The sequence below is a fragment of the Diabrotica undecimpunctata genome, chromosome 1 (genome assembly GCF_040954645.1).
Source record: "Diabrotica undecimpunctata isolate CICGRU chromosome 1, icDiaUnde3, whole genome shotgun sequence".
In the NCBI taxonomy this organism is placed as follows: domain Eukaryota; kingdom Metazoa; phylum Arthropoda; class Insecta; order Coleoptera; family Chrysomelidae; genus Diabrotica; species Diabrotica undecimpunctata.
In genome coordinates, this window is record NC_092803.1 from 14,101,240 (window position 1) to 14,118,762 (window position 17,523).

The 17,523-nt window shown below is 33.0% G+C and overlaps 1 protein-coding gene across 1 annotated transcript; it reads left to right on the forward strand.

Annotated features, from left to right (window-relative positions):
- Window positions 1-10,658: 10,658 nt before the first annotated feature.
- On the forward strand, window positions 10,659-16,406 carry LOC140444961 (facilitated trehalose transporter Tret1-like). The gene is made up of 2 exons (XM_072536697.1): window positions 10,659-10,800; window positions 13,227-16,406. Exons 1-2 carry the CDS (start codon window positions 10,701-10,703, stop codon window positions 14,561-14,563), a joined length of 1,437 nt encoding a protein of 478 aa, XP_072392798.1. The 5' UTR covers window positions 10,659-10,700; the 3' UTR covers window positions 14,564-16,406.
- The last annotated feature ends 1,117 nt before the right edge of the window (window positions 16,407-17,523 follow it).

Sequence of the window (17,523 nt, forward strand, 5' to 3'; positions counted from 1 at the left end):
CTTTTTCTATCTCTCTTTGTTATACCTAGTATGCATTGCTCCATTGACCTTTGAGTGACTTTGAGTTTCGATATTATCTCTTTCTTTAGTGTCCAAGTTTCGCTGCCGTATGTCATGATTGGTAGTATATACTTTTTCTTCTTCAGGTGCCATCTCGGCTACGGAGGTTGGCAATCATCATAGCTATTGTAATTTTTGAGTAGCTCTAAACAGTTGTTTTAAGCTGTATCCAAACCATTCTCTCAGGTTCTTAAGCTATGAAATTCGTCTTCTTTCGATCCTCGTGCCCCGCATCACATGTCCGAGATACTGTAGCTTTCTTTCTTTAATTGTACGTTCAACTTCCTTCTCTTTACCTATTTTTCTCAGTACTTCATTGTTCGTAACTCTATATATTCAGGAAACTCTCATAATTCTTCTATAGGTCCACATTTCAAAGGCGTTAAGTCGTCTCATTGTGTCTAGATTTAACGTCCATGATTCCACTCCATAGTATAGTACACTGTATACGTAAGATTTTGTTAGGTATACTTTAAGAGCTAATGTTAAATATTTGCCACATAGGACCTTTTTCATTTTCATAAAATTAGAACGTGCTTTTCCGATTCTGACTTTGATTTCTGCAGTGTAGTCATTATTTTCTGTTATAAGTGTTCCTAGGTAAGTGTACTTTTTTACTCTTTCGATCTGCTGGCCCTCTACTATCAAGATTTCGTTAGTATTATGGTTGTTTTTAAAAATTTTCATAAACTTCGTCTTTTTGATATTGAGCGAGAGTCCGTACTCCCTACTACACATTACTAGTTTACTTATGAGTTTTTCCAGGTCTTGTAACCTATCGTCTATTATTACTGTATCATCTGCATATCTGATGTTGTTAACTAAGACTCCATTTACTCTTATGCCGACTGTTTCATCTTCCAGAGTTTCTCAAATTACCTCTTCAGAATAAGCGTTAAATAATAGAGGTGATAGTATGCAGCATTGCCTGACTTCCCTCTTTATTTCCGATTTTTTAATTCGTACCATTGCTCGCTGATTGTAATAAAGGTTTGATAATAGCCTTAAATCTCTTTCATCTAGGTTTTTATTTTTCAGAATTTCCATGAGTCGGTCATGTTTTACTGTATCAAACGCTTTATTGTAGTCTATAAAACAGGCGTAAAGAGGACGGTTAACATCCAAACATCTCTGCGTCAACACGTTGAAGGAGAATAGTGGCTCTCTGGTACCCATACCATTCTGAAACTTATATTTTGTGTCATTAATATCCAACTCCAGTTTATAGTAAATTCTGGCGTGGATAATTTTCAACAGAATTTTCAAGGTATAAGACACTAAGCTTATGGTTCGATAGTCACTGCACTCTTTGACATTCACTTTTTTGGCAAACACAAAAATGCTGATGTCAACATTTCTCTAGGGATGATTCCCGTAGTATAGATAGCGTTGAACAGATCTATCATTATGTTCAGGTTTTTCTCGTTGACCAACTTTAATAGCTCGCTTGGTAATTCATCTGTACCAGCAGATTTATTGGTTTTCATTGAGTTTACTCTGATTTGGTTATCTCTGGGCCTACATCTCCCGTTTGGCTATCTACAGATGTACTAGCTTCTCTCTGGTCATGAAATAATTCCTCGATGTACTCTTTCCATCGTCGTAGTTTTTGTCCTGTCTCCAAAATGGAAATGGAATATTTCCATATTTGTCGAGCAATATATTCGAGGTTCTTCTACTTCCTACTCCGGCTAGTTCTTTGACTTTTTTATGTAGATTAAAGTTGTCATATCTGTTTTGCAGTTCTTTTATTTCTTTACATTTTTCAGAGAAGTAGGTTTCTTTAGCCTCCCTAATTTTTCTTCTTATTTGGTTTTGAATCTGTTTATAGCGGATCGTATTGATGGTTTTGTTTTTTCTCCTTTCATTCATCAACTCTAGAATTTCCTCGGTCATCCACTCTTTTTTCTTACATTTGGTTGTTGTAAGTATTTTCTTAATTGGCTCCAATATAGAGGTTTTGAAGAATTGCCACTGCTGCTCTACGTTGCAATTATTTCTTGGCTTTCTATCTAGATTTGTGTTCATTTCGTGTTTCAGATTTTCGTTTGTTTCTTCTAACTTTAGTTTCTGTAGGTTAAGTTTATTGTTGTGCGGCTTTTTTGCGTCTTTTTTAGTTGAAGTTGAAACCTAGCAATAAGAAGACTGTGATCAAAGGATACGTCTGCTCCTGGATATGCCTTTACTGCTTGAATTGAGTTTTGATATCTGCGTTTTATTAGGATTTAGTCAATTTGATTTCTGACAATTTTGTTGTCTTTGTCAGCTGGCGATTTCCATGTATAAAGGCGTCGCTTAGGTAATTTAAAAAATGTATTTGCGGCTATAACATTATGCTCCTGGCAAAATTCTATTAGGCAATCTCCGTTGTTTCGTTCACCAAGCCTACATTATATCTATGGTCCTACATTAGGGTAGCACTTTCCTTCGCCAATTTTTGCATTGAAATCGCCCATGATTACTATAGCATATACTGATCGAATGCTTTTTTCTTTAGGTGGATTGGCATCTTCGATTTGAATATAACTGCATTTCTACCAAAATATATCCAAGCTAGTTTCATTCTTCTGTTGATTTCTGGAAGTAAGGAGCCAGATTTTTGTAATAATAGTCCCAGATATACATACTCGTCTACTGTCTTGTTGTGCAGTGTTGTTTATTATTACATCTTGGACATCGACTAGCTCCTTGTACATGGTTTTTGGCAACGATCTAAATGGTTGCATTTAGATCGCTTATAAGTTCTTGTAGTTCTGCAGGATTATTAGCAATCAAAACGATGTCGTCTGCAAATTTTAGATGGCTGAGGTATTCTCCATCAATGGATATTCCTTTGTTCTGCCAGTTCATTTTGCTGAATATATTTTCTAGAGTTGCAGTCAAGAGCTTTGTTGATATTGCGTCTCCTTGTCGGACGCCTGTGCTAGTGGGAAATTCTGGAGTGTTTTCATAAATTTTTACCTTAGCTCTTGCTTGTCTGTATATATTTGCTAAAGTTTCTATGTACGGTTCGTCAATGCCTTGGTTGGTCAAAGCTTCTATTACTGCCTTGAGATATATAGAATCGAAAAACTTCTCGAAATCTATGAAGGGTAATGCTAGCGGTATTTCATATTTTTTAGCTCTATTCATTAGTTCTCGAAGTGTATGAATATGATCTATGGTACTGAATCAACTTCTGAGGCCAGCTTGTTCTATTGGCTGTGCAGCATCTAATGCGTTTGTTAATCTGTTGTTGATGATCTTTGTGAATATTTTGTATACGATTGTTAGTAGACTTATAGGTCTGTAGTTTTTGATATCCCCTTTGCTACCTTTTTTATGAATGAGATTATGTTTGCTGTATTCCAGTAGTCTGGTATGCATCTCGATCTTAGGCAGTTCATAAACAGGCCTACTAAGATTTTCCAGATTTTATTACCAGAGTATCTAAGGAGTTCCACTCTTATACCATCTATTCCAGCAACTTTGCCGCATTTCATTTTTGCAATTGTCGTTTGTTTGGGAAAGTATCCGGTATTTATTTTCATGTTTTACATTTAATATTTTTCTTTTGCTGTACTATAATGTGATCTAATTCAATGTTGAATTCTAACGACTTTGTTAAAATATATTGCTTCCTGTTATTTCGTAAAATCGAATTGTTAAACTGGCTATCTCATTTATTATGTTTTAAATACGGAGAATTTGACTTCTTTTGTTATTTTTGTGTCGCCAATACACACAAGAGTAAAGTATCGTATTACCGTGACAATTAACATAAATTATCGCCACTCAAAGTCGCAATACAATATAGTGATTTAGTGGTATACCCTCTTGGTATACGGGATACCACGTAACGGTTTGAGAGTTCTTTCTGACCATCTTAAGTCTCGACACTTCGACTTCAACACCAAAACAGCGAACAGTAACACGGGGCGTCCTTCCTTCTGTGCCTCGGCTGGCATCGTGACGCACCACGACCAATTCTTCTGCCTGTCACGAATACATCGATATATCAAAAGGTAAGTTTACATTCTTTGTACAGACAACAATAATGAGTAAGGCTAGTTAATTTCGTAATTTATTCACAGTTGTATTTGCTATTTTTCGCTAATTTATTTACAGTCAAAATATTTCATTTCATTTCTCCACTATTATTTCTAAGTTCATTTAACCAGCGACGTCTAAGTTGTTTTATACAAAACATCGTTTCTACTTCTTCCAAAAGGACTTCTGGTACATCTTTTTGGTTACTAAGTACATCTTTAAGTGTGTCAGGGGCTTTGTATAGTTCGCTGTAGAATTTAGTTACGAGTTGTATTATTTTATTGCTGTCTGTAATTCTGGTGTTTTCGGTTGTTAGAGCAACGATTTGCTTCTTCAATTTCGTTCTGAGTGATACCATTTGGTGCTACGCAAGTCCATTTTCTGTTCGATTTTTTCTTAAAGAATGTTTTTGCAACTGGTATGTTTTGGTAGTGTGCAACCTGAACCAGTCTTTTTCCCCTCTTATCTAAGCATATCATTAATTAAAAAAATATCCAATATAATCAACAAATGGTATAGGTTGTTACAATGTGTGTATATGCTGTGTGCATATACACACAGCCTATACCAATGGTATAGGCTGTGTGCGTTGGTTGGTCTCAAGTCCTGGTAAAAGAGACGGATAGCTAGCCCATTGATAGATTATAATAGAAACTTTGCTTCGCACGTGACGTCACACAGTGCGAAAGAGATAGAGCTAGCGTGTGCAATAGCATACCAGTATTTGTGTATCGTGGAACAAACAACAACTTAGGCAAATATATTTAAAACAACAAGAGCCAAAATAAATAGCATTTACACAGTGGTGTAAACAAACTTAAATATGGCGACTGCCTAAAAACTTACATCGGTCAAACTGACAAAGAAATTTTAACAAACGAATAGCAGAACATAAAGGGGCTTTCAATAATAGAAAAACAGATTCTACATACGCACTTCACCTTCTAGATCATAATCATTCTTTTAATGACGAATTTAAAATTCTTCACATCCAAAATAAAGGCCTTAAGCTATCTTTGTTAGAATTTATTAAAATTAACAATTTAAAACATACCTATTTCGATAAAGACTATAAAGTGTAACCGCGTACCAAAAATAGATCACTTGAGAAAGGCACTCTGCCGAAACAGCTGTAGTGATAAGATTTTATAATAAATTTTGAGGAAGTTTTGAAAACTAAGTTTTCAGTGTTTTATTGTTATATAATTGATTTATTCACAATTGCCATATAAATTTCAGAAGAGCGTTCTTGCATATTTTATAAAACTTCTTTATCAAGTACGAGTTTCACTGAGATTATTTTGTTACGCTTTGATACAAACCAAATAATGTTATATACTCGTATTTGATATGCACATTTGTTAGTAGATGAAAACCTATTTAATCTTCTTTTCATAAACTCCTAAATACTATTGTATTTACACAAATGAGTAAATACTAATTTGTTAACGATGATAGCAAAACGAGTAAATTACAAATATTTTCATGCATTGTTACGATATTCAAATAAATTATTTGATAAATATTTACCCTTGGAACTTGGTAACAAGTTGGTGCGTCATAGATACATTATATAGATTAATCAAATGTTACAAAATTCTGTTCGAAGAATAGTTCTTTCACTCATACCTAAGAAACTGAACAACTTCAGAGATACATTTTGTAAGCTTTTAACCAAGTGGGTTATATACCATTTTAAAATCCAGGATCGTGAGGAGGTCAACCTTGGTTAAATTATCTCCTTTTCAACAAAAAGAAAAAAGATTGTTTAAACAAAACACTTAACTTTCTCTGCTATCCCCTTTGAATAACTGCTGGATGAAAAATTGCTGATAGTAGAAATGTTGGAGACACTTATACTTTACACGTATACTTTAAAAGAGGTTTTATTTGAGAAATCACAAAAATACAAGTTATGCAACTTTTGTTATACAATGACATTACAAATTAAAAAGAATGTTGAAAATAGTATGTTGCACCTATGTATTGGTTCAGTTATGCTGCATCTGCTTCCGTATCATTGGTTGGCTTGGGTCGTTGAACATTGCATTTCTCCTTCATCCTCTGGAATTGTCTTCGTCCTCGAAGTCTGGGAAACTTCTGCGATTAGCTGACCTAGAATTTGAATTTGGGCTGGCTGTGGTTTGAGTTAAAAAAGTAATATGGAAATCCTTTTTCTCCTTTTTATTAGAAAAAAAGAAATTAATAGTAACAGCAAAACTATTAAAATTAAACTGGTGGTGCCAAGTCCCGTTGAAATTTGTGGAATTCTAGAGACCCATGGTGGCCATGGGTCTCTAGAATTTTGAGTTTCAGGGAATAGAATTCCACCTTCCGCAATGTCTACTGGAATTTTATTATACAGTGTATGAAATGGAATTGTGCCACCGACACTCTTAAGGGTCAACATTTTTGTCTGATAATTTATGACAGCTTGTAAATTTTCTAAATCACGATGGCCGAGTAAAATATGAAATTCGCGATTTTACTCAGCAATTCAGGCATTCTTTGAGTAAAGGAGATTTTATATTTTGAAAATATTTGCGAGTCACGTTCATTGAAGTTAATGTAAAGGGTTTTTCATAAATATGAGATGAATTAAAATACTTTACAGTTTGACGGGAAATAATTGTTTCAGAACCTCCTGAGTCGATTAAAACTTTCAATCCAGTTTTAGGCATAATAACGTATAGTAATCGGGGATAGTTCTTAAAATGCTTTAAACTTATAGAAGAGGTGGATTGTCGTTGAAAAGGAGAATCCTGAGAATGTTAACAACTATCTGAATCGACGTTTTGTGTGAAATTTTCGGGATTTTCGTCAATATTAGTAGCTATGTTAAACTTGTGAGTTCTTCTTGTAGAAACAGTCATGGGTTGATTGCTTGAGATTATTTGTACACCACTTATAGGTGAAGTATAATTTCGATTTGGAATATTTCATCTATTATACAGATTTTTTGGTAGAGGTTTTCTGAAATTTGGATTATTGCCGAAGTATTTGGGCTGAGAATAATTTCTGGGAGGGCTGGCTTGATTAGCCTATGGAGGATTTCTTTCGGGAAGGTTATAATTAGGTTGTGGCGGAAAATTGAATGTGGGCTCTTGCATATTACGAGGGGGGTATAAGAAGTTGTTTTGAAAATTGGGCTGATTGTTGGTTCTATTATTAAACCTACCTTAATTATTTTGATTTGAATTACTTGGTTTTTGTCTGAATGTATTAGGTCGCGTATTTTGTTAACCTTTTAAGAAATTTATGTACTGTTGTTGGCTTTTATGGTTGTCATACGAAATGCATTTTTGGAGGGCTTCTTCGAGAGAATTAATTTAAAAATGAGACAAATATTCACAATAGGGGTCATTTGTGCCGCTACAAAATGTTTTAAGAGCAATATTCTTAAAATAAGGGGTTTTAAAGGCAACTGAGGCAACTGTGGTAAGATTGTCATTAAAATAGATATGATGTAGAAGATCATTTAAATTATTGGAAACCGTTTTACGAATTTACCGAAAGGTAAATAATTGTACACTAATATTTCATTATCGTAAACTATGATTGATTGATTAATTGTTAGATTGACACAAAAGTTGAGAAACTGAGTTTATAGGTTATGTCATACTATTGACAAATGTTGATAGTGTTAAGTAAATTATTAGTTTAAATCACTCTGCAATCAATCGTAATTCAGTCGATTGAGAAGAAACAGCGCGTTTCAACTGCAAACAACTATTGTGCAATTTAATAATATTCATATCAATAAATATTCTACCGAGAAAAAGACGTTGTCACGTAAAATCTTCGCCCGTAAAACCGACTTTACAGGCAACCGATTTTTTTTAAAGATTTTTTAGAATTACGAATATTATATTTAGAACTACTAGTATCTAAGACAAGATTTTCAAATAAAACTTTTAAATTATTTCTAGAAATATCGTTTATACAGCTTGTAAAGGATAAAAGAAAAATTGACTTACAGCATGATGATCACTGATGATGTTCTCTGCGTGCTCTTTCTTCTAATCCCAGGTTCAGTAGATTCTCATCGAACAACTGAAGTGGGCCAGTAAAGGGGTGGTTTCTGTATGAAGAATCCTGTTCGAAGCGCCAAAATTGTCCTTGGATAACAAGGTTTCATTATATAAGTTTATATTTTTATGTCCATTTGAACATATGCAATTTATTTATCGAGCAGTTCCAGTTCTTTCATTAAACTATCTCACAGATATTCCAATATAAGATGCTATTCGCCATGGTCAGTGCGCCATAATATTTCCCCAATGAGGTGATTCAGCCCGACATACCTCTAGAATTAGCCAAAGAAGCCATACAATGTTCTGGTGTAAAATACTGGAAATAGTCAGAAAATTTAATGCGAACAATGCTTTCGAAGTACGTAAACTGAAACGATTACTGCCATTCGTCCTGCCTTCAGTCCAAACCAAACCTATTGAAGTACATTCAAAGTAATAAAAGCTTAACTTTTGACTAATTTTAAGAAGGTTACTAACTGGAGTAATTCTCTGCATACCATTATATTTAACAAAATAAATGGTTATTGCCCCTGTTCTGTACTCTTTGGACGTAAAAAAATCACCCATTACGATTTGAGGAGCATACACAAACAACCCTCAATTTAAATCAAATTCAATATCAAATACAAATTTTACTTCACCTAGTTCTTTTGCTCTTTCCACCTAGTTCTTTTGCCTATTTCTTGGATACAACCAATTTATACAGTGATGAGTGTCTTACCACCCGACAAAATAGCGGAAAGGATAGAAGACAGATTAAGTTGTGAGATAGTACGAGATAAAGCTAATTTTTAGACGTGGCTATTTTACTTCAGTCATAATTATACGGATGACCTCGAAAATATTTTATTTTAATAATTTTTGATGTTAGAATAAATGATTGAATAAATTAAGATATATTATAGTAAAAAACATTAATTAGTAGTGATTTTAAATTATAAATCTTTGAGTTTATTTAATAATAAAAATAACTCAACTGAAATATTTGACTAAACTAAAGGTAAGTATGTTCGGTCCGAAAACAATTATTGTGTGTGGAATTGGTGTAATAGTTAGAGACGTGGTCTATTGACAAGAAGATTGGGGTTCAATTCACACCAAGGATAAAATTTTTGTTTTACTCAATCAAAAAATAATAGAAAATATGATACATATTAGGTAACAAGTTTTCGAAAAACTCATTATTTACAATTTATTCTTATTCCAATGTTATAAAATAGAAATACAAAATAATTCAAATTCAATTCCAGTTTTACAGTCTTCAGTTGTGAATGCAAAATAATCCGGTGAATCTCAGTGTTAATAACAATTCCTCTGTGCAGGTAGATTTACAGTTCTCTGTCCTCTGTACAGTTTATTTTTGTAGAATTTCTACTTATTTAAACATTCTTTAAACGTTCTTTTAATTTTGAAGAATTTTTACTTTATTTTCGAAGTATAACGATACTGTTTTTTCAATAAGATATTTATGTTTAACTTTAAACACTTTTAATACTAGTAACGAGTGACATAAATGTTTAGTGATTCAAAGCAAAACGATCTCTGCATAATTTCAAATTATTAAAAAAAAAAGAAAACCACAATGTGGGTTTTGAACTCTAATCGTCTGCGATGTCTGTGTCGCAGTGTCGAATTCTTACCACTAAGCCACGAAGGATTGATAATTATTCTGTAACAAGAGTGTATAAAACTACTCAAATCATAGTAGAAATTATTCTTGGTTAATAATTTAAAACTTTAGATTAAATAATCACTATTAATTAAATTATTTTATTCACATTTTTGCTTTATTGTGGTCAATCAGTTTTTACTTTATGCCAAATTAAAAATGGAAATACGTCACACAAACGACGTTACACATAATAATTATGACCGAGGTGATTTAGCTCGAACCTAACGTCTAAAGGTGTGACACTATCGATAGTGGTAATGTGATGTAATGTAAATTATAGGTTTCTACCGATTATTTCCCACCTTTACGAGTTTCATCTCTTTTTATTTCACAAGGTAACTGTGTTTTCTATCTCTTACGTTAAAAAGCCGGGTGGTAAGACACTCATCACTGTATACTCCATCTTTCAAGTGAATCTACCAACTCCGTGCACTAACCTGTAATAATTTCGCGATTCAAAGACCTACCCCGGTTTTTCTAACCTGTAACGATGAATTCAGCCAGTAATTCAAACGTAGGCTCAGTTTGTTTCCAGGACATTTTACTTTAGGAAATTTTATCATTTCAATATAAATGTTACGTTGGTTAGTTTATTGCAATTGTCAGTGTATTGATTTGTCTTGATATGGAGAATATAATAAATATAAGTTTAACTTATGTACGAATAACAAAAATAAATGCACACATTTTATAAGGCAGTTGGTCTAAAAGGAATTTTTAAGTGTTATATTTTTAAAGATCAACAAAGATTATAAAACCAAATAGTTTATACAAAGCTTAACATACAATAGCTTGTTGATCTACTATCAACATTTACTTAAGTTCTAGGTATAAAATAACACAGCAAGTTATGGTACGACAGATAATTAGAAGATGGCCTCTTAAAAATACGAAGAAACATCACTATGACGAAAGCTGTCGTGGGAGCAATGCAGAAATCAGATGTAGCTGATGGAAATGATAACGATGAAAAGATCTGGCCTCAGGTGTTGGCTATTTTGATAGGTAAGTCACATTTTTAAATTATTTTCAGATATATTTCGTTAAAATATTTCTTTATGATTTAATCGATTGTTCTCCATGTTTTCTTATTTGATTGCTATTAATGTTTTGTAGTCCTAATACTATTCAATTTATGTCCCTAATAATCCGTAGTGCCGATCATAGGTACTTAAAACTATTACTTTTCACAATCAGTTGACCATCTAAAGTAATTACCTGATTTTTAGTAGTAATTCCATCTTCAAATAAACGTTCACAATACTCTTCTTTAGTATCATTAAGGTTTAAACATGTTTCCTTAATAGCCTATCTTCACTGTTCCAGTCCTTGTTTTAAATTATTTTCGGTATCACCTGCTAACAGTACATCATCATATTATCATCCTACAGCATACAGAATAGTTACCTTGTAGTTTTCATTTTATATAATCCAGAATAAATAAGAACTAAGCACTTAGCCCTGATGTAATCCTACTTTCAAATGCAATTTATCAGTATCCGCCAATCCTGTCCTTATACTAATTATACATACATATTCTACAATCTTTACATGTTTACCTTCAATTCACCATAGGAACGCATTGAGAAACTCATAGTATATGATCTTTGAAAATGAATGAAACCCATATAAGCATTGCCAAATCTTTGATGGTCCTCTTCGAAGTATAAAAAGAGCGGTCAAGTTTTATGAGTCAAGTGAGTTGTACATTAACCTATAAGTTGATCATAATCCATATCTGCAAAGTATGTTGTAGACTTGGGATAGTAGGTATATACAGTGCATTCCGTATGTTTTATAAACATGATAAGGGGGAAATTGTTGCCTGAGGGCTATCGAAGAACCGTCTATGACCAACATATATTCTTACCGGAGACCTATGTACAATGTCAGCTTTTTTAGTCGTGTTCGTCGTAGTATGCTGTTCGTTACGGTTTCCTCACGTATCAGTCTCAAATCGTTAAACAGCAAAAAAGTCTGTTATGCTTGTGTCATATGCTCAGTGTCGTTTCATTTGATATTTCATATGTTGTAAGGCCTTCTTCTTCAACACTTTGTACATCTATTATTATTATCATTCATATGGCTCTATTTCGTTTAATAGCTGGAAGACTTTACAGATAACTCGACGCAAAAATAAAATTTGACAGTTGAAATGATAGCTAACAGTTGGTGATACGAAGAAGAATCGACAGTCGATGCAAAGAGGATTATTTTTTAACTGAAATGACAGCTAACGGTTGCTGATAATAAGGAGAATTAATAGATCGAAAGCAAGAAGACTTGACATCTGGCTTGATGAAAAGAAGAAGATTTGACAATTAAAATGACAGCTGACAGTTGCTGATACAAAGAAAAATTGACAACACCGAAAAGAAAACGAATTGACAGACCTAAAAGAAGAATAATTGACAGATGACATTAGCTACGGAAAAGGGGGGCTTGTGTTATGCAGTCAACGTTGGGCCTAGTCCTCCTCCTCTTACAAGAAATCATAGTAAGTCACTCTACGATAAGCCGTTTGACACTTGTCGCGTGAAGGAAGAAAAATAGTGGTCGCCATTTTTGTTTTGATACATCATTGTATTGCACACCTAGTCCTCTTTACAACAAGCTATCGTACGTCTCCCTGTGATACACCGTTTAGGTGCTGCTGTGTGAAAGAAGAAGAAGAACAGCCTTGATCTTAAATTTTTTTTAAGTAGTTGCATTGTATTCCTTAAACCGATCATGTGACATGCCGCACAAGTCTGTACGTTACGGCGTTTAGCAATTACGTCCTCACGATCTTTTTCGCATGTTGCATTACACACTCTGTATATGAAATTCAACCCCATTATTTATTCCCTTTCTAATATGATCTCCTACGTCACCCTACGAACAGGCGTTTGGCACTTATTGCGTAAAAGAAGAAAAGACGTGGCAGACGGAAAAGAAGATTTGACGATGACAGATGACATACAAAAAGAACCTAGGCATTAAGCCTAACTTCACAATGCACTATTCTGTAGGTCTTCCAATGATTTACCTAAGCTGGTAGTCATACTCACTTTGTACCTTTTTCGAATTTTCGAATATTTTAGTTTCTTCATCCGTCTATCCGTCCATCTCTGATTCTCTCTCTTATTTTCATGGTATGGCTAACTAGTTATATGACCCTGTAGTTGGGGTATTGTTAAACATGTCCTCTCCTACAACTGGGTATTTTTAAAAACCTCTATCTTCTAATCTACTAACGCTTGTTTGAACTGAATTTAAATATCCTTTGTTTTGTGTATTTTTATTTCGATTTGTGAATTTCACAAAGCAACGTTCTTTTATTTAATGGCAGCTGTGTTAAAAGAAAAGTATTTGTTTTACATTATTGCTGTATGATTTTTTAAATTATGCATTTATTTTATTTAAATATTAAAACAAAAAATATTTTTTAGCATCGTTAGGAGCATTCACCCAAGGAGTTTGCTTTGCATGGACATCTCCGTTTATAGTCAAACTAGTAGAAGACAAGGTGAACTACGATATCTCCGAACAAGAAGCTTCTAACTTAACGATAGTCCAACCTTTAACAGTAATCTTGACATGCCTGATTTTCAATAAGATCCCTGACATCATCGGCCGGAAAAAGACTCTACTTTTGTTGAGCATCCCACACATCATCGCGCTTACCATCGCTGCGTTTGCTAAGAGTATTTATGTATTTTATGTTTCAAGGATGTTTGTTGGGCTGGCAAACAGTTTTTTATGGACCGCCCTGCCAATGTATATTGGAGAAGTGGCATCGCCTAAAATTAGAGGGGCTCTAGGTACTGCTATCACGTTTGGACTTAACGTTGGACAGTTTGCTGTAAACATAGTAGGTAGCTACACCGATGTATTTACAACATCCTTCGTCTTCTTACCTGTACCAATAATATTCGTGGCTTTGTTTGCATTGATGCCGGACACACCATACTATTATTTAATTAAGCACCAAGACGAAGCTGCAAAGAAATCTTTAAGGTTCTTGACTAGGAAAAGCAACGTTGAAGCAGAATTAAAAAAACTAAAAAGTGACGTGGAGCGACAAATGTCCGAGCAGGGCACCTGGAAAGATCTGTTTTGTATAGAAAGCAACAGAAAAGCTCTCTTAGCTGGATTTTTTTTAAGAATATCTCAGATGTTTAGTGGAAATATAGTGTTTGTACAGTATACTCAATTGATCTTTAAAAAAGCTGGTGGTGATGTTAGCCCCGAAGTGGCTTCTATTATATACAATGTTCTCTCTATTGTACTTCATATAACCGTTGTTTTATTTATAGTTAAAAGGTTTGGTAGGAAACCTTTGTACACCTGGTCATCGGCTCTTTGTACGATCGTACTTGCTGTAATGGCTGTATATTTCTATGTTGACGAAAATATGGTAGAAATTGATACATCTTCATTAAGCTGGTTACCTATAACTGCAGTAGTCAGCTACCAAGTGGTATCTTCTTTCGGCGTTACGGTGATGTCCAGTATGATGTTAGGAGAACTATTTTCAGCCAGTATTAAGTCCAAAGCAATGTCTGTATCGATGCTTATTATGGCGTTTGGAACGTTTGCTTCTAACGCATTATTTAACCTTTTAAATTCAAATGTTGGTACTTATGCTCCATTTTTACTATTTGCTATTTGCACTTTGATCTCAACCGTGTTGTCGTTGTATATGGTCCCTGAAACTAAGGATAAAACGCTGGAAGAAATTCAGATGTATCTTAAAGGAAAAAAGAAAAGTTTGACTACGTTATAATGACGTTAAGAGAGTGTTTAAATATATCCAAATTAGAGTTATATTAACATAAAATAAAAAACAGTTTTGCTTTTAGAGCTTTTTATTGGTTCATAGTATGAAAGCTATATGAGCTATATTTCTCAGTACTTATGGGATATCAGAACAGAGGGTAATAATCAATTTGAGCAAAATTGAAAAAAGTGAAAAAAGAGGAAAAAAGACCAAGTAAAACTGATAAAAGCATCTTAAACAGCATAAGACATCACAGTTAACTGTTTTCTGTGGTGATTTCTCACTACAACAAAATGTCGAAAAATGTCATTGAAATTGGTACTTTGAGTACAGGAAAATTATTAATGTCTAGTTCAATCTTGCATTTTTCAAACCAAAAAAGGATCAATGTAGCCTCTGTATAGCCTATCCACTAGCAAGTCCAGAAGATGTATTAAAAGATAGGTTTGATAACTCATTTTCTAATAAAAAAGCTGCCAGAGCTCAAAAGGATGCAGATAAGGGGACGGAGATCAATGATAAATCAGTTTGTGCCACTTGTTTAAATAATAGAAAGTTCTCCTAACAGCTTTATCTGCTATAAGTGATTTTTAATACAAGAGTAAACTCCCCACGTATAATTTCACAATTTATGATACGGTAAATCACAAAGGCTACTGTTATGTGTGGCACTGGGTAACTGCGAAGAGGGAACCAACCGAAATAAGAAATTGTATTTTAATTTTTTTTTTTAAATAAAAAAGAAAATGGAGTTAAAACGGTTATTCTTTATTCTGATAACTATGGTGGACAAAATCACAACTGTGTTTTGTCATTGTTTTTCTATGCTTCTATGAATCTAAATCTTTAAATAATTCGATTTGTAGAAACAGGTCACACACAAAACGAATGAGGCAGTATGCATGCTCTTATTGAAAATGTTAAAAGGCGGCAATCGGTAATATACACTTCTGACCAATAGAACATATTGATTCGAATCGCAAAAGTGTCTAGGAAGCCATTATGAAAGAAATGACACAAAACTTTTTTTTAAGTTTCAAACAAAAGCTAAATGTAAAATTTGGGATAAGGATCTGGCGGAGAAAAGCTTTCCATCAGATATGATTCATAAAATGAAATTTAAGAATATAATAACATTTAAAAAAAGATATAAACTAAAAAACAATGATTCGAAAGACTGCATAAAAGCTTACTTTTAATAGATGCTAAAAAATTTAATGGTATACTTAAGATGGGTAAACCCAAACCGTATCTTTAGCATTTCTGAGGTTTACCATAAGCGTTTTTTTCCCTTAAAGCCAAGAATGGGACGAAAATACTAAAGGAACAGAAGATTAAAAATATAAAAATATAGAATAAGAAAGTGATCAGTGACGAATAAAAACAAGAATCTAATTTTAGTTATTTCAATTGACTTTAGAAATAATTAGTAATTTTTAAGCAGTACCATCTTGTTTCAATAAATCTTCTGTTAAGTCTAGAGTAAGTATTTATTTTTCCTTAATCTCTTTGACGATAACTATAGTAAATCTACAAAATTTAGTAAAAAAATGTATTTTTGTTATGTTTTATCTGTGAAAAACCCTTTATCTATAACATATAACAAATGTAAGACCCATTGTTTTCAAAGATAACGACATTTCTTTGAAGTCATAAGTGAAATCTTTTTAAAAATATTCTATTGCTAATGTAGTATTCACTATCACCTAATATTTTGGTAATGTAGATTTACTAAAGATTAAGAGTGTTCATCTGAACTTCCTTTGTAAAGCTCTAAAAATACACAAACGTTAATAAGAGACTCATTAAAGCTGAATAAAAATAAGACATAGTGACAAAAGGTCTTGACTATGCTTTACTTCAGAACTTTTTAAAATACACCTGCTCTATACCTAATCATGGAAGAAAGAAAGGTAAGAGAAGTATAACGTCCTTAAATGGTAGCATTATGGAATGGCGATAAGAAATTTTTTAAGATTAATGCAACAAAAGATCCTATGCACTGACGAGAAGACTTTCAACATTTAAACTAATCAATACACTCAGATCCATTCTGCCGAAAACCAAACAACATATAAAAAAGATCAAAGAATTGCATTTTTTATAAAATACCATACGAATGTAACAACTTTTTGTTGTAGAAACCCTAAGACTTCTAAAGGTTAGGTTAACTAAGCATGAATCTTACAAAACCAAAACTTAGTAGTTTTATTATGTTTTTTGCAATCTCTTATATGCCATTTGCCGTATTTTTGGTGATAAGTTTGGTGTTTAAGATAGTTCTTGAAGACTGATATGTTCTAATTTTAAATTGATTGTAATTTGTTTAGTAAAAAAGAAAATAAATCAAACTATTACAAAAATTGTGGACTATTTTTTGTGCTACGTAAATAAACATTTTAAATAAACCAAATGTGTAAATAATAATAAATAATGTTAAAAAAATACAAACAAAAGATTATACTATTGAAATTTAAACAAAATGCGTCCAGAGGACTATTTTTATGACCGGTGTAGTAAGCCGTGTGCGACTACTGATACACAAAATTAAACTGCGTCTGCTAAGTGGTTAAATTGGTTTATTCGGCCACCTCCCAGGACGCTTTTCCGTCATTTTTTTTTTTTTTTTCAAAAACTTGTGCCACTTCATGAGTGACGACTTTAATTTTTTTATATTAAAATTTCTACTATTTCAGTTTTTAACACGTTCTCTTATTTTGTGTACAAACTTTATTTTGTATAAACATGATTTCAGTAATAACTGTCCTGCCATCTATGAATAAGAAACTACACTACTGAAACAGCAAAATATATTGCCTAAATTTCTTTCTTGAATATGGTTGTTGAGTCTAATAAGTGTAGGTTCTAATTCATAGATGGCACTGTAGACTTTTCTAGAAAATAAAAGATTTTCAAAAAAGCTAATTCACAATATCTTGAAATTATATATTTTACTTACATATATA

Bases quoted from the DNA above. Each gene is read 5' to 3' on its own strand.
- LOC140444961 (XM_072536697.1), top strand. From the start codon at position 10,701: ATGACGAAAGCTGTCGTGGGAGCAATGCAGAAATCAGATGTAGCTGAT. The intron at 10,801-13,226 runs GTAAGTCACATT...AATATTTTTTAG, and splicing joins GGTGTTGGCTATTTTGATAG to CATCGTTAGGAGCATTCACC.